At 39.3% G+C, this 24187-nt stretch overlaps 1 protein-coding gene across 3 annotated transcripts in view; it reads left to right on the forward strand.

The window, feature by feature from the left end:
* LOC126911395 (protein Wnt-7b-like) overlaps positions 1–24187 on the forward strand; it is an 85140-nt gene that overhangs the window by 35194 nt on the left and 25759 nt on the right. For all 3 annotated transcript variants that reach the window (XM_050698432.1, XM_050698433.1, XM_050698434.1), the window contains exon 2: positions 12500–12832. In XM_050698432.1, the coding sequence (XP_050554389.1) occupies positions 12720–12832 (113 nt within the window). In that variant the 5' untranslated portion in view covers positions 12500–12719. The remainder of the gene's footprint in view (positions 1–12499; positions 12833–24187) is intronic.

The raw sequence follows: 24187 nt of genomic DNA on the forward strand, positions 1-24187 counted from the left end.
AACACACTACAACATGCTACAAAGACCGAAACGCTGGTTGCTGTCGTTTTGGATTTCCAAGGGCTATAAGTGCGACGACAAAATGTTTAGAACCAGATGACGCTCTCCGTAATAATGGACGATTTTGTGAAATACAAAGAAATGCAGAAGAAGTTATGATTAACAACTACAATGCCACTCTTCTAAAAATTTGGGAAGCAAATATGGACGTACAGCCTTGTGGGACTGTCACAGCTGTAGCGTATTATATTGCCAAGTATGCCAGCAAATGTGAGCCTAATGATTGTGGAGAAGTTGTTAGGGAAGCGGTCCGAAAAGCAAAACGCCATAGTAATGATGTGTGGAAGCAGTTGTTTGCTGTTTCCATGGCGATACTCAGTCAACGATTAGTTAGTGCCCCAGAAGCGGCGTACCGTCTCTGTCATTTACCTTTAAAGATGTGTTCTAGAAAAACTGTTTTTGTAAATAGTTGTCGTCCGGAGCAACGATACAGACTTTTGCGGTTTACTGAAGACGAAACATCAGTTTTCAACAATATATTAGATCGTTACCAATTAAGACCAGATGATTTAGAAGGCATAAGTCTGGCCGAATTCGCAGTTCGGTACGAAACCGTTTCAAGTGCGTTTTGGAATGACGATGACGGTGACATTGAGCTAAGAGACCACGAAAGTGAGAGCACTAGATACATCCGATTACGTGATAATTCAAGAATGCGAATCAGAAATCAGGCTGCAGTTTTACGTACTCGGTACTACACTTTAAATAGTGACCGAGAAGGATTTTACTATAGTTTAATTGTATGTCACATTCCTTTTCGCTGTGAAAGTGAGCTTATTCTAGAAGACGAAACAGCTGAAGCTTGTTTCCTACGGCGACAGTCAGAATTAAGGCCTCTTCTACCCGATCTATCTGTAGAACAATTTGCCCACGCTGAACAAGTCATTCAGCAAGCTTTGGTTCAGGCGGTAGCACTCGACATAGTGAACCAGAATGATAATCCTACAGAACATAATGTAAACATCTACGCCGAAGACCAAATCAATGTGTACAATCATGATGATTTCATTGATGAAAATAATGACCCTACAGCTATGCCTGATGAAGTTTTCGTAAGCGGAATCAGAAGCCTAAATGTTCAACAAAAGGATTTGATGAAACAAGTTTCGGATGCCATTGAGCGCGACATCAGGTACAATGATGATCTACAGCCTTTGTTATTATTTATTACGGGTGGAGCTGGCAGCGGAAAATCCTTCTTATTAAAACTAATTGTAGAGCATATCAGGCGTTGCTACGCTCCAACGGTAGATATTTTGTTAAAACCAACTTTTGTGGAAGTGGCTTCTTTGACGGGTGTAGCGGCACGGCAAATTTCTGGTAGGACCCTTCATTCAGTTTTTTCCCTTCCTATAGAGAAAGGTTCCACAATGACCTATCGTAAAATGAGTGGGCAGCCACTAGAACGCGAAAGGCGTAAGTGGCGTTATATCAAATGGCTAGTAGTGGATGAAATATCTATGGTTTCCTACGAAAACTTACGTATAATTCACTTACGTCTACAGGAATTCAAAAATAATAATTCGCTATTTGGTGGTATAAATATATTGTTATTTGGCGATATTATGCAATTACCACCAGTTAAAGGGCATTGGTGTTTCGAACAACCCCCGTGGTCAAATGCAGAAATACATTTGTGGCAACAGTTCTCCTTTTGCGAACTCACCATCAATATGCGTCAAAGTACTGATGTGGAGTTTGTTGATTTGCTGAATAATTTACGGTTTGGTGAGCTCACACTCTCACAATTACAACTTTTGTGTGAAAGACGGCAAGTCGAACAGAGTGGTGAATTTGCGGATGGTGCAGCAGTGAGGATATTTCCAACTCTCAAATTGGTAGAAAGCTATAACTCTAAAATGACGGACCAACTGCATCAGTCAAGTCGCATTTACACCTTACGAGCTATCGATGAGTCACGAGAGGTAGCAACCTACGGCAAACGACCACCATCAAATGCAATTCCAACTGACGTTAACAACTGTGGCGGACTGATGCACGAATTAAAACTTGGAATAGGTTCTAGAGTTATGTTAAGACGCAACATTTCTGTGGCTGAGGGTCTGGTGAATGGGGCAATGGGGATCGTATCGAAATTTAAGTGGCCTGCCCTTCGCCGCGATCAAATTGAATTTGGCGAGTTACCAGATTCCGTTTTTATAAAATTTGACGACACAACTATCGGCACAAATGTAAAAGACAGTGAGGTGTTAGTCGCCATAGCGCCTGTGTCAGCAACTTATCAGGCAACTAAATGCTATGGGGATGTGGAAAGACGAATGCTGCCACTTATACTTAGTTGGGCTGTAACGGTGCATAAACTTCAGGGCACCACCTTAAACAAAGCCGTAATAGATTTAGGCAAGAAAAATTTTGCTAAGGGCCAAGTTTATGTTGCGCTTAGTCGTGTAAAGACGCTGGACGGCATTGTATTATGCGACTTGGAACCTACCAAATTGCTAAATAGACCACATGATGAAAAAGCATTGCGTGAAATGCAACGATTGAGGCTTCTATAAATCGTCATCAGCCTATTGCAGTTCAGTGCTGGACGTATACCTCCCCAAGTTTTGCCCCGCTTCTCTCATCCAGCCACTACCGGCAGCCTTTGTTACTTTAACTTTATTGTGATTTCTATGTGAGTATGAAGTTCCATTGGCCATTTCTGGTCTTCTTCATCAGTTCCACCTCTTCAAAGGTTACTTTTTGACTGTAAATGCTTCAATTCTAGATGAATATACCAAAATCACTATGTAGTTCCCTATAATGTTTGAAGAGTTCCCTCGATTTCTTTAAGATCCCATCATCAGATCCTAACTTGGTGATAATGGGACCACCTCAGAACTATCTACTTTCGAACAAAAAAAGAATTTTGAAAATCCGTCGACAATTGACGGAGTATTAATTAACTTTATTGTGATTTCTATGTGAGTATGAAGTTCCATTGGCCATTTCTGGTCTTCTTCATCAGTTCCACCTCTTCAAAGGTTACTTTTTGACCGTAAATGCTTCAATTCTAGATAAATATACCAAAATCACTATGTAGTTCCCTATAATATTTGAGGAGTTCCCTCGATTTCTCTAAGATTCCATCATCAGATCCTAACTTGGTGGCAATGGGACCACCTCAGTACTATCTACTTTCGAACAAAAAAAGAATTTTGAAAATCCGTCGACAATTGACGGAGTATTCGATGAACAAACATACAAAAAAAAAAAAAAACATACAAACAGCCGAACATAGTACCTCCTCCTTTTTGTGAAGTCGGTAAAAAAACATTTAATTCGTTGGGTGATGTTTAACTGGTGATATAACCAATAATACATATATCCTTATCATAATAAGTAAGTTCATCATCACGAGCATTTAATTTAGATTATTTTTGCAGTTTACAGTGTGTTATTTAGACATATAGTTTAGGAGATATCACGATATTAGTATTGCGGCACGGTACGGGCCGGCCGCGGCGGCGGGGGCAGCGTCCCTATAAATAGCGCGTCGGCGGCAGCGGCTCCCCATTAGCACTTTGAAATTGGAAGCGATCGGACGCGTTTATTTATCGCAACTCTTTGAGAAAAATAAAACGTGCTTTTCAGCGCGACAACAATAATTGTATGATAATAATAGGTATTGTATTCTAAGGTTAGTATTAAATCGCATTTATTTTTGATATTTTCTATTAAGATTTTGGTTAAAATTTAAAGTTAGGTCAATTTAATATTAGGGAAATAATTAAAAAAAAAATCGTAATTTAAGGTAAGATAAGTTCAGAAAAAGAACTTAATAGAATAATAAATAATATTAAAAAGTAGGTACTACGACTTTGATCTATACATATAAGACAAAAAAAATCTGTACATTACTTAAATATTTTTTCCAAAAACTGATAGGGGGGGCGATCAAAGAAGAGTCACAGAAACCAAAAAACATTTTAATATTTTAAACGCGGTTAAGGGAAAGAGAAGTTATTGTGAATTGAAAATTAGTATCCAATATGTGTTGGTGCGTTGACTGTATTTGTCGAAATAGCGGGATACACGCAAACGAAGTTGCGCGGGTCAGCTAGTAAATTATAAAGGAGGCTCTCACAACTAAATAAAGTAACAAATTAAATAACGGCTGAAATATGAGACGTCGTGTCATAGTGCTGTGGGCAGGTCAGACGGTATCGATACTTTTCGATAGTTATTATAAAGTTATGTGTCGAAGTGTCGATTATCTTTACTACTATTGGGCTAGATCGATCAATGTTGTGTGCGATAACAATCGTAGTACAAAATGTATTGTTAAACAAAGACTATAACACGTAATTAGCTGTCTGCTCAGTGCTATATGTACTTTAAATAATTCATAACGACAATGATTAAGTGGCAAAATAAATTACTACGGAAATGTAAATTACTTATTGTGACTAATGTTATATGAACCCAGTCTAAGTGCAGTTCACAGTAGAAACAGAGTACTTATCGTTAACAAAAAGCTAAAACCTTAATATAAGTAGTTCGTAGTTAACCCATTACAGCATAAAGTTTATTATAGCACTTATTATGATTTTAATTGAATTATTTATTATTCAATTAATTAATCACAAAGTATAGAATTTTTTAGCGTCCGATTAATAGAACGTTTTGCTGTAATGGGTTAAGATAGTTTTATCGACATCAAAACTATCGACAGTGGTACATCACTGAGCAGGGAGTGGAAAGGTTGGAAAGTGCAGTAAATAAAATATGTTTGCAAGCGTTAATTGAAATCTCCGGCGAGACTCGGTCGCGACTCGGGTCGGATCCGCTGGTATATGAGACGTGGACATAATGTCATATTGTTAACTTGTGGATTAAAGTGAGTTATAGTGACTGCCAGCTTACTGCTTCTGAACCACGGAAGAAGGAAAAGACGACGAATTAATAGTATTTTATATGTCATTTGCATATTTAATGCAGGAATTGATGACAGATTTTCCTTATTTACTTTTTTCTGTACAATGTCAACGTCAAAATGTTACCAGGTATTTCTATTTACTCGATTAGACCAGTCACTACAAACCGATAAATACTCAATATTTATCCGTATTTATTAAGTTTACCTTGGAAAATCCATTCAATTTATATTGTACTCGTCACATAATTTAACTACATTATTTATAAAACTTCTGAAGAGCGGAGTCTCCTAGCACAGGTATCTCATATACTTATATGTAGACCCGTAGATACATTTATTAAGATACTGAAATAAATAAAAAAAAAATACTTTTTTATCCGAAAAATCACCCATCTCTACTTGTGCTCATACTATTTGGCTCTTAACACATGATGTGTTGACAACGTCCGTGATGAAGTCCCCACATAAACTCGGTGCGCCGGTGACCAGTTCCCAGGTGGCAATTAAAAGCCGGCCATTATACCGCGCAGCCGTGTCTATTAAATTAAACACAGCCTTTTACGTGCAGCTCGTCAGTGCAGTCTGTCGTAAATACTCGCGACTTCCAGCACCGCCTTTACTTCATAGATCACTGGACTTTTTTCTCCTGCCCTGGTCTGAACTCCTGGTAAATAAATATGACTTCTGATATACTAATTGTCATTGTTGTATTATTTTTTTTTTATGAAATAAGCCTGTAATCGAGCAGACGTATTACCTGATGGTAAGCAATCGCCGCCGCCCATGGACACTTGAAACACCAGAGGCGTTACAAGTGCGTTGCCGGCTTTTTAGGAGTTAGGAATTTAAGGGTTATTGTTCGAGAATCGGGGATGGGGAAGATTGGGAAGAGGGGAATTGGGCCTCCGGTAACCTCACACAACGAAACACAACGCAAGCGTTGTTTCACGTCGGTTTTCTGTGAGGCCGTGGTATCACTCCGGTCGAGCCGGCCCATTCGTGCCGAAGCATGGCTCTCCCACACTTTAGAACGTATTTTCACATTTTTTTTTTATTGTAAAAGCCGATCCTCTAGTAGCAAGCAATCACCGCCGCCAATGGACACCCAAAACACCAGAGGCGTCACAAGTGCGTTGCCCGCCTTTTGGGGGTTAGGAATTTAAGGGTTGTTGAGGAATCAGGGATTGGGAAGATTAGGAAGGTGGGTAAATAGGCCTTCGGTAACCTTATTCACACAACGAAACTTACCTTTATTTTTTTTACTTTATGTAGTCGAGTATTGCGTCATGCCGGTACACTAGCAAAATAAAAATACGTCGTCAAGTACCAGGCTCTCATAAAAGTAAAGCAAGTAAAGTTCACGCATTGTCCGCGTATAATTTACTTTAAAGTATAGCCACAAATGTCGCATAATGTATGTACTGTGCGCATATTTGTATGTTATTTTGTAAAAACAAGATTAACATAATAAAGTGGAGGGCTCTAATAGCGTTCCCGTGTCGCCGGCGAGTAATGAGTAATAACAACTGGCCGCGGTACCAGGCGCGCAGGCCGCGCTAGGAGCTCGCTCGTAAACGAGGAACATCATTGCTGTTGTAGCTCTGCCGTAATTGTTTGGGAGTCGTGTGTGGTCTCTTGTATTTATATAGCTTAACTAGGTAACTCTTCTGTGTTCTGTGAGCCGCGGGATCTAGGTTAAATGCAAAAGTTTTCTTATGTATTTTTTTATTTACACACATGACTTCTACAAAACAGAAGAGGGGTTTACGATAATCTCCACGCTTGGCAGACGGATTGGAGATCGCAGTTTAAAAGGTTGATGTTAAATGACCAACTACAGCTCCTTAGTAAATTCTTCGAAACCCGCTTTCGAATTAAGGTCCTATTCTAATCTGTGGTCAGTATTCAGAATACATTATGACATATAGAATTCTTCTGTTTTACTAAACTTACTACACAGACCGTGGCTACTATTGCATTAGTATCTAATTTCTTCAGTCAACAACAGTCAAGGTGCTCACACCGCGCGGCGCGTGCGCATGGCGCCTCACTTACTGAGCCACATACATACACACATATCATTGAATTAAAAGTACTACAGTTGACAGTGAATGCAATATTTGTATCACAGAGAATCATGAATGACAGGAGGTAGCAGGACATATCAAGCTATGAAAACCAGTTTAAACTGACCATTTGGCCGTTTTGATTTTCGAGTTTATATCAAAAGTATAAAGTTGACAATGTAATAAAGATACCGTAATTTGGAAGAAAGCAGGAACTCATACTGGTTTGTTTACTTCTGTGTTACAATGACCAATGATGATCAATGAGAGCACACTCCGTATTATACAACAGGTGTTACTGAACATTAAACAAGCAATGTTTACAAATATGGAGTACAAACAAACAAACAATTGGATTGTTTGTCTTTCAACAAGCTGTAATGTTTTGGAAACACTGTGGTACTAAATACTCGTGTTTGGAAAACATTGACACTGGTTCCTGCTTACCCCTTTGGGAATAGAAGCGAATATTGTTTTTATAGTTGTAATTATTGTTATTGCTTTACAATACCTTTTTTTTGAGGGTGGAAAATCATCCAATGATTAGGGTCTATAACTCAAAATAAAATTATAAGACCCCGAAAAATATGCAGCAAAATTGCCAATCGTTGTTGTTGCTGATCCCATAGTTTGGAGAGTTATGGACATTGGACAATGGTGACAGTTAAACTGAAACTATTGTATATCAACGAATAAGAGAGCTCAATTTAATTCTTTCAATTTTTTTAAAATTGATCGCATGTACTTACTAATCCATTACGATCACACAACACTCACACAGAGGCACCCCACTCCTGCAGCCACTAAAGCCAACTAAACAGCAACATAAACAAGGAGATTACACGCAACCTCCGCAGTGCTGCCACCTCGCGGCGCAGTACTTGTTGTACATAAACTCAGGAGTCGATCGCCCAATAATAGTAAATAAGGGGATTCTTACACTTTTAATTTGTTTTACGTTGTCCTTTAGTACTAGACACTTATTGTCGTACCTACTCAGAAACATTTAATGTTTACTTAAACTAGGACCTAGTAGCGATTTTGTTCCGAAAAAAAATGCTAAGGGCTAGGTTAGGTAACCATTAAATGGCTCTGGGTACGGCGGTTAAAACTTTATCCAATCTTCATGTTCTTAAAGCTTTGTAAAATTAACTGTATTCAGGTATAATCCGCATTAAGTAGATTTAATTTTTTTTATTTAGACATAGACAGACCTGTGGTACATTTACAAATTGAACCCAGCCATTTTTAACAACTATTTCGTTAGTTAACCAAACTACAATTCTAACCCATAACGTCAACTTCCAAGTAAGTGTGCTTTCAGTAAACTGACTGAAACTCTCCCCGAGCTACAGTTAGCATAATGTAACTCTCCAAAGTACGAAGGTCGGTCCGTCAGTATCGCGCGTAAAAAAGACATCAACGTCGCGCGACTTTTGTTGCCAGCTAAGGTAAGGCTACACTCTAACTACAGTTTGTTAATTTTGTATTAAAAGCTCAACAAGTAGAATTGTATTTACAGTTTATATGCTTCTACTTGTGTTTAGTTAAGTATATGTTTATTTAGTTACAGTACATGAGGCTGTTGGTAAACGCCAGACTCGATTGAAATTTGATAATTTTAAAATTGCAAACTGAAGTTAAGATTACCAGACACAGTCGTGATGTGTCTGTACATAAATCCTTTGTTCCACGCTGTGCTAAGCCACGCTATAAGTTAGCTTTATGTAGCAGTAAACTAGTTAGTTTACGAGTGTCGTCCCGAGTCAATCACGTCACGTGTCGCGTCTACTGCGCGGTGTCCGATAACTCGCACTAAACACTGGATTCATGAGGAATTACAGCGGATTAATGTGCCAGATACTGCCAGACACTGCCAGATACTGCCAGATACTGCCAGCAACGCAACTATGTCATATTTGTTTATCCTATTAATATTATAAATGCGAAAGTTTGTGAGGATGTATGTTTGTTACTCTCTCATGCAAAATGAAGTGGACGGAATTTTGATGAAAGGTTCAAAGATGAACTATGTTCTGGAATAAAACTCAGGGTACTATTTATTCTCTAAAGTCATAGAAAGAATCTATATGAACTAGGATATTCAGGAAATATACAGAATTAACTTTCTATCCATGTTTTGCAATTATTATAATAACTAGATTCACACGAAATTCAGCGATTGGATTATTTCGTGTGATGTAACGGCTACTGATATATTCGGTGTCGGAGTATTATGTCAAATAATAATTACAATAATATTAATGACAGACCAGAACTTGCGGACAAATTGTAATATAATAACCGAACCTTCACAATTGCAGTGCGGATTGAAACTGAATCCTATGCCCTGAGTATAAGGTTGTGTTTGACATGGGTGGACGTTGACACAGATGCAATATTACAAATGTCTAATAGTGCAGTGATTGATGTCCGCCAGAGATCCGATCGTATCGCCTGTCAACGCACCATTTGTTACACGCTGACACACGACACGCAGGCAACTCGCAGTAGGACCACTCTGTACCATACAACACTTATACAGAGTACCCTAAGTCTCTTTGCCAATCACTTTTCTTCAAAACAACTAACTTCTTTGGGATCAACTATTATTAGACTACATAATATATTTAATGGACCTTTTATATCCATACGGAATATAGCAACACTAAAAGTTTGAAGTAGGCTAAACTTAAACCTAATTTGGCTGAATTCCAGTGACTATATATTTCACTTGATGGCGATATCATGCGTTGTGGACGTGTGTGACATTTTTGGTATTTGTGTGACAAACTTCATCGACGACATTACATGCTTCCAAAAAATCTCCAATCTGTAAAATATTTCAACACTTCTGTTACATAAAGTAGGTACACTAACAATATCCGTGAGACACAAGTTGTAACACTCGATAAATAAGTTCCACATAAATTACTGGCGGTAACAATTACACCAGGTATTGTATTAATATGAATAACTGTGATTTATGTGTCTGCCGGTAATGTTATGTATCTGCTACTGTGTCTGGCGCGGCCTTGACCAGGCACACCTCACCTGTCCGTGCCTGTGTCGCGATGACAAATGTCCCTCTGTTTGCTACTGCGCATTTGTGGCAGATTCCTTGAAGCTTGGTGTGAACCACCCTTCACTGGCGTGTTTAATAGTACAAGACTAGGCTGATTGATTTACTTCCAAGAATAAATCAAATCAAATAGTTCCAAGAGTAAGTGTAATTGAATCTTAGTGAATTCTTTAAAGAATCTTACAATAGAATCTACCATTCGAGACGAACGCATCGCACATGTGGCGTGTCTGCATGTTGTGAGATAATGTCGGAAGTATCGAGTGTGTGCGCGCGACCATAATATACACCGAATGTGCCCAATGCATGCTTCTGTATACATATAAGCGATGCAGTGTTATACATATTAAATTACGGACAATGTCTTCACATAGAGTTTTGGTATCGAACTCTTAGATTTGAATGTCGATTGGAAACTTGCATCTATATCAAACAATTTCTTATTAGTCATAGAGTCATTGGAACGTCACAGTTCACAAAGATTATATTATATACGAGTTTCAAAAGAAATATGTCTAGAACCGGCCATTAGTTCGCAATATTCGCAAATATTGCATGGTACCGAATATAACGCGTTCAGCGACGCTCCACATACATTGTGCGTTACATCCCAACATTGGCTACAGATGGACACAATGATGCCACGGCAGAAGATCAAGTAGTACACCCAGGCATGATGTGCTTCCAAATCATACCAGGACATTATTAAACTTGTCCTGTACTTAATATAGGTAGCTCGTACATAACTAGTTTGTAAATTGCATATATTTTAAATCCACTTTGTCTCTTTTCTTAAGGGAGGACAATCATCCAATCAATTCTCCCGCCTAGCTCGAGGCGAGAGAGATTGTCAAACTCTTACTGACCAGAAATTACCTCATACCAATGTAATTGTAGGATGTGAATCTACTGTAGAGATACTGCGGTGGGTGCACTACGCGACACAGAATGTGAATGTGTGTGTGTCAATACTTAGGATATATTATTTGTGCGTGTGTCCTCTGACCCATATCCACACCAAATCCGTTTACTGGAATTACTCGTTTATTGCATTTCTTAGAAAATAGTCTTTGTGCTTGAAGTGTTGCTAACGGCTATAGTAAAACAATCTTTCATCACACATGCTATTAAACATACATTCAAACCAGAACTCAGTACTTACTAACTAATGTAAAACAAAGAAATAATTTGTAATGATCCCACAATCATACTAAACTTATATTCAGCGATTGCTGTAAAACCTGTGAATCTATAGAAAATTATATGCTAATATAAAACTACTAGCCCGTTTTCAATAATTTTCGGTCGATAGTGCATTTATCGAGAAAGGCTATGTGATATGCAACATTTCGCTATGACGAATAGTAACCGCGCAGAGCGACTGAAACCGCGTGGAACTAGCTAGTGTTGAAATAAAAGTACTATGAATAATGAATAAAACCACCAAAGTTTCGATATAATCACATCGCCTTGCAATTATTTACATTTCCAATAGAAAAGTTACATCATTGTTGTATCCTTCCGAGGATGCGTCTGTGGTTGCGCAAGGGTATGCGCCGGCGCCGCGCTAAGTGATGCGCAAACCTCACTGCGCACTCACGACATGACAACACAGTAACAGCTGATCGCACGACATTGGAACATTATTACATGTGTTCTCTATAAGAATCACTCTATTGAAGACAATCTTATTAAATATCGTTCAGTAGTTTTTAAGCTCGTCGCGAGCAGACACAGGAATACTATGAGGGACATCTCAATAGGAATCTACAGACATTGTAAATAATATTAATTTATGTCTCATTCCATAATTCAACATATATTTTAGAATAGAAATATGTTTACTATCCATACTTCTACAGTATCGCATTGTTTAAGGTTTACTCAGTGTAGTTCCGCGACTACCGACTGATATATATCTACTACTCGGAAACTATTTGAATCATATTTTCATACATAAACTTTTTTTAAGATACACGAGCTATGACCAAACATCATTCTAAGAATTTTTGATATTCTTGGCAACCAATTAAAATTCCTTTAAAAACAGAAAACTACAAGAATTAAGCAGCGACTGACCAAACTGTAGGTATCCGAGACTTCCTCGTTGTAACGTGTAATTTATGACAGTCGCCATTATAACCACTCCACACATTCAGTAATGATGGATTGTTGGTCGTTTCGTTGACCCGATACAGTGCACAGACAGCACATCAAGCTATACCGAACTAATTAATACATTTTCAACCTTGTTATTTGGCAATATAGTTGAAAATCTTAAAACGAATTTAGCTTCGTATGCTACAGCTGTTCTAACAATAGATCCACGTGTTTCTACTATGTATGTATGTATACCTAATTACCTACTTACCTATTCAACATTAACATTAAATATTTTTATTTTTCCAGATAAAATTACGAAACCGGACGTTGACTGCACACTGGGCAAAATTTATGAATCAAAACAATGTGGACTTGAAACGAAAGCATCGCTCAAATACAACAACATAACAATGTGCCATCAACTGTGAAGCCCAGTGGTCATAAACAACGCGCGGCTGGACAAAGGAGTGACAGTGAAAATGTGTTTCAAAAGATAAAAATGGCAAAAATAATTAGGATGTGAAACATGTTGGAATGCGTGCGCGGCGCGAGCACAGTGGTACGCGCGCCGGCCGCCCGCCGACACAACGTACCGCCGCGCGCACTCCTGCTACTGCTCGCACTGCTGCACTGCGCCAGGTACACTCACTTCTACCTTATACTACTTTCATTTTAAGCTGAAAGAGAAAAAACGTACGTCATGCGAATACTAGGTATTCACATTTCAAGGTTTCGTTGCGGCGTAAACATTGTCAACTACTACAACGTTGAATGAACTCTAAAATCATTGAAATTAAAGTTCAATGACATCGTAGTATTTATTGGTGATAGTGAAACACTCGCTTAGTTTCCTTGTAAATCTATATTTTTATGGAATGACACACGGAGTCCAATATTCTCATTAGTATTGAGTATTGCGCTAAAGAGGAAATGCCGGGCACGCCACACGCGGTCTCCAGGCCGCTCGTTAAAGCGCACAGTATTTCTAGCGCTTAGTATTTACTACTGGAACGTATCGACTGGAACACAACGACTGCACATTCGGTACACTCGGTACACTTATAGAATTACCGAAATTGTCGGCGCGCGTGTGTGCGTGCACGCAAATGGCAGTGTGTCACAACGCGCCGCGAGATGTCGCCCGCGCGCTCACATCGCCATATACGCCGCGAGACTAAAATAAACCGCAGTTTAGGTCAGCAATTATGCATCAAATAAAGCAGTTTATGGCCGCCATTAAACACAATTAATGGCCAAATATACACAAATTATACAAATAACGGCACACGTATTAATTGCACATTTTTCCCCCGCGAACGAGTCGGACCGGTTCGTACCATCGTATAAAGTTTGATGTGCTCCATCGGAACGGTTCCTTGTACCGCGCAGTATGTGTCGCGAACTTGGTCGTTTGTGCGCAGGTTATGACACGGCGACACTCGCCGCGTTATTAGCACCTTCATGCAGAGACCTCCGCGCGGGAACCTCATGAAACGCGCTCGGTATTCGTATTAAAGTCGTTGCCGCACCCAAGTATTTGTACCTTATTCTTGTATAATATACCTTCCTCAAGAATTTACAATGCGATACCATCCTCAAAATTACCCCACTATGTATTTACAGTCAAACATAATAACGGTAAAAAAACATCATCAAATGTTATCTTTTCTGAGTCGAACGCTACAACACAACCGACAGTGTGCGCTGGAACTGGTCGCCATGTAATTGAGCAGAACCAAATTATGAAAATAAACATATTGATCATTCAAATCGTATGCTAATGTATGCGGGCACTTATCGAAGTTATCAAAACAGTAGTTACGGCAAATTGCCTCTAATCTCACAATAACTGCCTGGCGGACAGTAATCACGCTACCGCGGAACATCGGTCGTGGAGCCGCGCCGACATAAACCCCGAATTACGTGAACCATACATCAAATTGCTAATAAGCCATCGACAACAGACTGATCGAAAAAATATAATAAAAGAACTCGACAAAGGGAGCAACAATGGCGCAGTACCCCGTGATTACAGATAATAAATCCGCACACTACGGCCCGAATCAATCTCAACTTCACAAACTTACAAAAAACAAACATTATCAAATCTTTGTGAACGTCAAACCAATTAAGTCGGAGTATTGACGTGAATAGTTATGTATTTGTCAACATGCGAGTTTTTTAACAATGTTAACGTGAACGTGTGCGTTGGCCCAAAATTGTGGGTTGTAGACTCAAGAGCCGGGAGCGGCCAATTATGATGTTTTTGTTGTCGGTAATGGGAGCTTGTTAAAAGTTTCTCGAGCGAGTACCTGCGCGCCGGTTGTAATGCCGGGCCCTGCCGTAACGCGCGGTATTCACGTATGATTTTCATATTTTAAAACTGGCTAATTTTACCTGCTTCTTCTAAACATATGGTAGCGATATTAATCTTGATGTCGTCAGTGCATTCTGCATCTCAGTAAAGTTGCAATCATGCATGACCAGACTCGCCCAGCCATTATGTTGAACAGCTATCAATCTCAGACATTTGCGTTTTATGAGCTATTGCAAGATGTCCGCGCCATCCAATCTGTAGTGTGCAGGGCTCGGAGCTAACAGCTCGACAAAAGATCAGTCGAGTGATGTAACCCGACGCCGATGGCGCAACCCATCATTACTGCCAATCCTTTTAACAAACTACATAAGGGCAGAATGAATTCACCTCCAACTTCCGCAATTAATGAAACTAGACCTTACACCATTGTAGTAAATCTTAAAATTCATTGTTACTAAACGTGATTATGACAGTCAATCATTTCCGATATCGAATTTAATAGCCCCGCCCCGTCGCCCACGAGTCCGTATCCGCCTTTTCATTTAACGCTCGAGTTAACGTTCAGTTGTGTAGGTTTCGGTTGGGGCGGGCTAACGCAAACACACCGCGCCGACCGAGAACCGCTCACAACTGCATCATAAAAGAAATATCTAAAAGGTCAATTGTATAAAATGGTAACAGGCTAAAGTAACGTGAAACAATACTATTATGTATAAGGCTGAAGAGTTTATTTGTTTGATCGCGCTAATCTCTGGAATCCTGCTTCGGATGGTCCGTTTATCGAGAAATGCTACAACTGACTTATAAGACATCACGCTACGATCCGATAGAAGTCAAGCAGCGAGTGACCCCGCGCGGCAGTAGCTAGTACCATTATACACGTGGGGCTATTTAGGTGTTCCCAGTGGTCAACAAACATCGATCAGTTTATAATGTGCTGCGTGTACCAGCGTGGTCGAGTTACACAATGTATGTAGTTAACGCGTCGCTAGCACAAAGCTCTCACTATAATTGACTTTTTACAATCGGTACGAGTAAACTGAGTGTATCGGTTTTAAATTAACTGATGGCGCCGAACGATAGCTGCTAAACGGTTTCGTGTAACACAAAGAAACAAATATTTTCTCAACATTGTGTAATCCGTATTGATTTTATTGTATCGGTCGGAATACCTAGAACCCTACACTATGGATCCATTCACAAAAAATAATTCTATTAGCGAAACGTTTATCTTAAACGTGAACAGGATGAAATAAGAATAAATCTCAGCCATTTTCTATGAACGACAAAAAACAAATCGCGAGATAACGCTGCCATTAGCGGACAGTGGACGACTATACATTATATAAGACTATAAATCCGTCCCTTCCGAGAACGCGACGCGGGCGCTTCCAACAGCCTTCGATTTTAACAAATTGCTAAATGTGTCGTAAATTATCGGCAAACCATTTTGTCCACAGTTTTATGAATTTGTACTACTGTGCAGCGCTGGTATTTTAATTAGCCGTGTTCTATGCTAAGTATTTATGTGTCTGTGTGAATGTGTGCGTCACCTATATACAGTATTAGTAGTTACTTATTAGTTGATATAATGAAAATAGATAGAATTTACGTTTAGATTTAAAACATGAATACCTTGGTCTTTGGTTACCGTCACATTTCACCTTTCGATTACTAGACCAAGTAATTCTCATCTGAGTAACAACGGGACAATAACATCAGAAATAACAATATTAATAAACATAAGTACATTCTATAAAAGTATTAAACTCCACGGTTAAATAGGATCCACTGACACTCGCGCTCCGTTTTACTTTGAGAACATAATATATTCGTTGACTGGTGTGACATAATGCACACACAAATTATAATATAACTCAATAATCTGTGATCCTGTGTCGGCTTGTGTCGGCTTGCGGCGAGTGTTCCCGGGGCGACGCTCGTTACAATCAAATTAAGTGTTAATAGTCGACGAGCCTCCGCGCGCAGGGCGACACTACACGGCAAGATAACACATGCTATGAAAGTTACTAGGTATATTACATGCTTCAGTTCTCGTATTCTACCTTACTTGGCCAAGAGTGGATGTTTAGATTCTAATCGGTAAAAAGAATATTATGATCATCAATTTTCGAAATACTTCGCTGTACAGAACTCGGAAGTGGAGAAGTATGTCATGATTAACGTTTTAATCACTTGAATCGATTGAGAAATGCTCTACCAGTTTCAAGTTACATCGGGACTCTTATTCATGATGTACTTTACATTTTTGACTCTTGAATCAGCATAAATAACTTGATATGACATGTATAATTTAGGAGCAATCAATATGTTGTTATTGATAAATATGTATTGTTTATTATGTTATTTATATTAAACAAAACATTGAATTTGACTGTCTGTTACTACAAGCATTAATACATTAGAAAATGTAGAGTTTTATTGTTTAATAGAATATACTTGTATCCACGTGTAACGAAACATTGCGCTATTGTCTACAGCTACACAGGTAATTATTTATGACGATTATAAACATACATATACATTATTTTAAATCTGTTTCTAAGTAACTATGACTGAGTAGATGACATATGAATACCTAATATGAATCAAGACTAACTGCCGCACTCAGAGACATTTAATGATTACTTAAACTATTCCTTAGTAACAATTTTGTTCCGAAAAAAATTGCCAAGGACTGGGTTAAGTAACCATTAAATGACTCTGAGCACGGCAGTTAATGTTTATTTAAAAACTTAATTTAAGGTGTAATGCATGTAAGATTTTGAAATCTGCAATAACATCTTTGTCCAGAGAATCTCATTTTAAGAATGGTATAAATAACTTAGCATTGCAATTCCTCTATCTGACATTTCAACTACATGTACAGTAGCAAACGGTAACAAATGAAATCGAAACGAATGAACTCCGTTCTTCAGAGCAACTAAATATCCATTCTCGATGTGCGAAGGAAAAACAAACTAGATAAACCTCGCTCACACAACGAAACATAACGCAAGCGTTGTTTCAAGTCGGTTTTCTGTGAGGTCGTGGTGTGATACCATTAATATAATTTTTAAAATAGTAGTTTGTTAGTCGTTTGGTAGTATATCGCTCGCGTGCAGTGTGTCACCGACTCATTGTACACTGTACACTGCGCGGTGTAAAGTGTACAATGTACCTAGTGTAGTAATTTATTAAAGTTTAACCGTTAACGCGGTGATCGTGTAGTAACAGCCTAATAGGCAATGATGTCTGTATACATATATATTATATAGTTATACATATACGCCTTAATGTTACAGTGCCAGTGGGCCAGTGTGTTCACGACACTGGCTGACATCAACCGCGACATTATTCACGTTGTTATATTAACTTTGTAGCGGTTTTTAATCCTGTTCTTAATCCTACATTTGATCATAACTTGGCTCACGTCCATATACACTTTCGAGCTGCAACTTACATAGGCGTTAAGAGAAATTTTCGCGGTTTGGTTCTAGTGTGGCTCAAGTCAAGTCTCGAACAGGTAACATCAAAGGTATTATCTTCTCAAATTCGAGTATTATTGTAACCATTAAGAAAGTAAGTCGCGGCAAGCCCAGAGAGTGGAAGGAGGGTAGGGAGGCCTTTGCCTTGCAGTGGGATGACCATGGCTGAAAAAAATGAGGTCTATAAATACACCTAGACCTACATACCAACTAGATGTACAGGGTCGCGGTCGCGGCTACTTATTACCAGTAATAGTGCACTTATCAAATTGATAGACTGACCGAGTGTCGAGTGTAGCGTGTCAGATTTGTAATGTCAGTGTTGCCGTACTGTACGCATATTACACTACATACTTATGATAACACTAACACTAACGAGCCACGACTGCGACACGGCGACGATACGGAAGCGATGTCAATGTGTGCGTGTGGGTGTCATGGACAAGGGAGGCTGTAATAAAGGGAGCTTGCTTGTAGCAGGCGATGGTATCATGTAACTTACACAGACTCTGAGGTCACAGCTAGCGGTCTTGATATTACTTTAGCGCGCGGTTTCTCCTGCTACTCGGCTCCTATTGGTTGTAGCGTGATGTTTTGTTAAAGCCTTCTAGTTAAATGGACGATCCAACCCAAAAATAACGATTCCATTAGAACCAGTAGTTCTGAAGATCAGCCCGTTGAAACAAACGAAACTTTTGGCTATGTCAATAGATCCTCTGTAAGAGACTCTCAGTACAAATCATTTGTAACTAATTCCCCTCAACAAAATATAAATGTAACACTATACACTTGTACAGTTGCCAGCCCTGATTAGCTATTATATTGATGGTGCACTTACGAGGATGAAGTGCACCGCGTACATTGCGTGTCGGACGCGGCGCGACAGGTGTGCGCCGTGATGTATGCGCGCAATGTACCGCTGAGCGACTCGTTGGTAACTCGTTGCTAGCAATATGTCTCGTGTCTGTCTTATACAGTACACTCTTTGGAATGTAGATCTAACAAGGGTCTGGAGTTCTTGTGGTCTTCAAATCTTAGATCAGATCAGATCAAAATATTTTGGAATGGGAATTAGGTACAACATCAACAGCCTATAAGCGGCCACTGCTGACCAAAGCCTCTTCTCACATAGAGAAGGTTTGAGCATCAATCACCACACTTGCTCAATGCGGGTTGGCGATTTCAAACTTATAATTAGAAATTATAAGCCTAGGTTTTATTATGATGTTTTATTACATTGAATACATTATAAAATATCCGATATGCTTTCCATACAGATCCAGAACCCCGTACCTACTTCATACTGACACTCAGATCCTCTTATCCTATAATATCTCCAGTGAACAATCTGAATTAAATCCTACTTTCTTTATTTAATTACTGCTACTTTGACAGTCTTACATCTAAAGTAAGCCATGTGAAGGAGACCAATACTATAATCTCCTAACAAACTATTCAGTACCTACACTACATATAATTACATATACATGTCGTGTAGACGGACCAGTCTCCGGGTGGCCATCTTAATTCTCATTTACTTGATAATTGCAGCGCAGTGCAGCGTGCACTCCGCCGTCCAATCAACACAGATAGTACTACAGTCTACACTAATCCCGTCCGTTGCAGGACCTATAGCCGGCGCATTCATTGTAGAGGCTAATGAGAGTAATCAGAAATAGTTCATTATATGAAGACGACAACACATCAAAGTACCCTGAACTGACAGAATTTTTCATTTCATGCATGTTTCGATATTGTAAGAAATATTCAAGTTTTGACACATTAATAAAAATTTGACTGGTTTTCCCTGGAAAGTTAATGAAATTGCAATTTACCCAAAAAAAAAACATACCGGCTGAATTGAGAACCTCCTCCTTTTTGGGAAGTCGGTTAAAATCACGATTTACTTTCGTAAATTAATGGAGAAAAGCTCTACTAGTTTCGAGACAGTACGTGCGTCGCCGCGTCTGCCCACGCTGCTCATGAGGAGTCCCTCTGTGACTCGAAACTAGTAAAATTTACGTGAATAAACCGTGATGTTTAGTTAAAATTGCAAATCAAATAATCATGATAGTAATGACTAATGACTTAAACACATTATACCCCACTCAAAGATCATTATTGCCACGAGTAAACTAACCAGATAATATGTATAATGAATTTAAATACAATCACCAGTTATAGACGCCAATAACAATAACTAACATTTGATGCATGGATAAACAATCGACTGCCGACAGCTCGCACTCACATTAACGAGTAGTGTGCGATTTATGTTACGGTCGTGTTTACCCCATAACCAATATAGTGGGGAGTTATGTGATTGTCTGCAATGGTACGTGTGGCCGTGAACTGATCACTTCTGTGGACATTACCGTAAATAATATTCGCGCGACACTCGACACGTGAGATGGCAGCTTATCAAGGTATACCATGTCTGTAAGGGATTTCATTAAATTATAACGCAAAAATCAACTGTACCCCGTCGCCAAGAAATATGTAATTCAAGATTAAGGGCTCCGGTAAAGCCCGAAACTAATCGAGTGCACCCAAAATAATAGCAAGACCCGAGGAAGCTACGAAGGGACTATGTTTATTCCGTCCTAAACTATCGACGTTCTTCTATAGGCATTTCGACTCTAATTGCAAAATAATAAAGTTTAAAACTTATTACACAGATGAGTGTAGCTTGATGTGCGGCCGTGTCCAGCGTGTGACGTGTATTAATGGCTGTAATAACGTAGTGTATACGAGGCGGCTGTCAATATCATTATATTCATAATGTGCTTAATGTGATTATTGCATTAGCGGGGAATTGAACCGGTGCGGACACACTGCGGGCGGAGGCGAGAGCGAGCAATAGTTCTACTTGAGGCTCTACGATAAACGTTTTGTTTATGGTATAAGCCGGTAAACGAGCAGGCAGATCACCTGATGGTAAGTAATCGCCGCCGCCCATGGACACCCGAAACACCAGAGGCGTTGCAAGTGCGTTACCGGCCTTTTAGGGACTTAGGAATTTAGGTTGTTGGGGTTGTGGGAAGATTGGAAAGGGGTAATTGAGCCTCCGTCTTTTTAAAGGACAAACAGCCCACTTATTGCCAATAACTGTAACTCCAGACACTCCAACATCAACAGTCCCAATACACCGCTCCGCTATTGGATCCACTATGTCCCCACCCGCCACAACATTGTCTCCGGCCGTAAGTTGGCGCGCGATGAGCCGGCGCCATCAGTTACCGCGCCATGGAAACTGTTCAACTATAACTGTCGGGGCGCACATCGCAGTAATGCGGGGCGTAAACATCGCGCTTTATTGCATCGTCCAGCGCATGCATATTTATCGTGACGAGTACTGCACGCGGAAGCAGCCCGCGCCCGGTACTTTATACGACACATCCCAAATCGAATGTTGGTGCGGATACTATATTGTCCACTCCAGGAAACAACACATCTTGGTCTTAACACAAATGGTGAAAAGTGGGTGTACATTGTAAAGCGGCATTACGTGCCGTAATGTACACTTCTACCTACCCCTTCAGGGATAAAAGGTGTGATCTTGGGTTGACTCCTCCAGCCAGCGACTTCGTCTACTTTCCCGTGGTATAAAACATAGCCTATGTCATTTCAATTTCATCCCAATCCCCTTAACGGTTTTGACGTGATTGTGTAACAATCATACACACAAAGCCATAAACCCACAAACTTTCGTATTTACAATATTAGTAAGATTTGCTAATAATTAATCTCTCAAACCTCCAACCACCCAAACCTGAATACAATTAATCAACATTAAACTGATGTGGATGATATAATTGACGAATGTAGTCAGCGCGCACGAGTTACTGCGGCTGTAGCGATGAATGAGAACAATACTCATATGTTGAATGTGATGTATGCCGGGCCACACGGCGGCGCGGACGATATCAATCTGCGGCCGATGACAATGATGACATTACGACGCGAGTGCGCGCGCCGGCCGACACGGTGGCTGCGCGCCCTGAATGCGGCGGCGGCGGGAGGCGCGTCCCATTAACCAGACCATTGTTTACAACGCAAATTGAATGTCTACCGCTTCTGTCGCCGCTTCGTCCTCCATGTTATAACTTAATCATGTTCCGAGTGACAGCCAATATGAGTTAATGCGAGCATCCATCACAATATTTGTGATTGCTGACTGCAACCTTTGACAATGCAATCGATAATTCAGACGCGGTCGGATTAATCATACTTAAAGCAACACACAGTGACTGCTGGGTGTCGCATCAGTGAGCGTAGTCTTATTATTTAGTAGAGGCTGTGTTCTTGGTCCAGTGATTGTGACTATAGATGACAGATACTTTATTCATGGTGTTGTACTGATTAGAATCTGATAAATAAACCGTTTCTCATATTCATTCTCGGAAGCTATGCTTTATTGGTATGTCTGACTATTTGCTGGTCCTGTTGCATTGCTGAATGCTATTCTATCGGATCATACGATTAGGAGAATAGTTAACCTGTTGCGCTGATGTTAGTATCCTTACAGCGAATGCTTCATTCAAAATCACCCTATTTTTTTGAGGAGGGAAAATCATACAATGGCTTTTCAAAAACAACCCCGTTTTTAAACTGTTACGTTGTCCGCAGCTTAGGATTTCAAAATCACACTTTGGATCATTATTTGTATACCAACATTTTACACTAACATAGACTCAGAGGAATTACATTAATTAAAGAAGTTATAGAGATAATCCTAATATATATGTGTACTCTTCAATTCCTCTTGCTTCCATCAAATAAAATCCATTGCTTCACACACACTACACACGTACCCAGTAGGTGCCCGTGTAACTGAATACAGCTCGGGCCGCTAACGTTACACCACTGTATCAAATGATACACAGTGACACATCACACAAAAACTAACAAACTGACGGACTGCTCACACGACCTCTGTGTTAGTGGAACATATAACATGTAACATTAAATAATGTTTCATATTTAGTTGAAGAAGTGAACTGAGACACATTCATTATTATATACTACGTAGAAAACGGCTGTCGTCACTTCGTCTGCCTGAAAATATCCTACCTCATTAACATTTTACAATCAGACTATTTATTTTTTGCTGTAATTATGTTGACTGCTTTGATTTATCGCGAATGTTAAATCCCACCCAAAACATAAATGTGAAAGGCTGCCAAGTTCGATAATATTGTTACAGACCTCAGTTAAAAATGATATAACAAGTTGGCAAGTTTTCACACACTTTGTTATAAACCTACTAAACGCAATGAGTCAAGTATATAATTTTCTATTAAAACTTGCCAAGTTATATCATTTTTAACTGAGGTCTGTGATATTATCGAACTTGGCAGCCTTTCACATTTATGTTTTGGGTGGGATTTCATTTATTTTTGTAAGGTTTATTTTCTTTTTTTCTTATTTTACTTTACTTTGACTAAATACAAACCTTCGTAACGAATTTTAGATCGGTACGACCATTGGAAGATATACATAATTTTTTTGTTTTAGTTCCTTAGGGGTATGAATTTACACCTTCATTATTTTTAAAACCGACTCACACTTGGCCATTTTCAGATTTTTTCCTTTACCTTGACCTAAAGACCTACCTCCATGCCAAATTTCAAGTCAATACGACCATTGGAAGTGGTCTAGGTTTTTGATGAGTGAGTGAGTGAGTGAGTGAGTCAGTCAGTCAGTGAGTGTATAGTAAAAATAGCGATTTTCTGACGTTAATATCTCAAGACCTACAATAGGTACATTAATGAAATTTTGTATTTTAGATAAGTAAGTAGATCTCGACAGATACTAGAAATTTCATATGCGTAGATAAAATAGATTTTGAGTTATAGGTGGGTCGAACTTGGCCCGAAATGGTTCGTGTAATATAACCCTCGGCCGGTGTGTCGGTTTTTTTGCTCGAACTTGGCGGACACACTGCCGTGTGTCTAGATATGGTTCTACTAAAGACTGTATTAATCAACATCTGTTCTTTGATAGCACTCGGTGACATCGTTGTGTCATGCACTCAAAGTATATTAATGCCAAATACTCTCAGAATTTTAATCTCTAATCATGTAAAAGGAGACTACAGTTTGCGACATCTCCTGTCTACTAAGTACAACTAATTAAATTCAACAATATCTCAAAGTAAACACCAGCTAAAGCAGTAATCCTTAGTAA

This window comes from Spodoptera frugiperda, chromosome 14 (genome assembly GCF_023101765.2).
Source record: "Spodoptera frugiperda isolate SF20-4 chromosome 14, AGI-APGP_CSIRO_Sfru_2.0, whole genome shotgun sequence".
NCBI lineage: Eukaryota > Metazoa > Arthropoda > Insecta > Lepidoptera > Noctuidae > Spodoptera > Spodoptera frugiperda.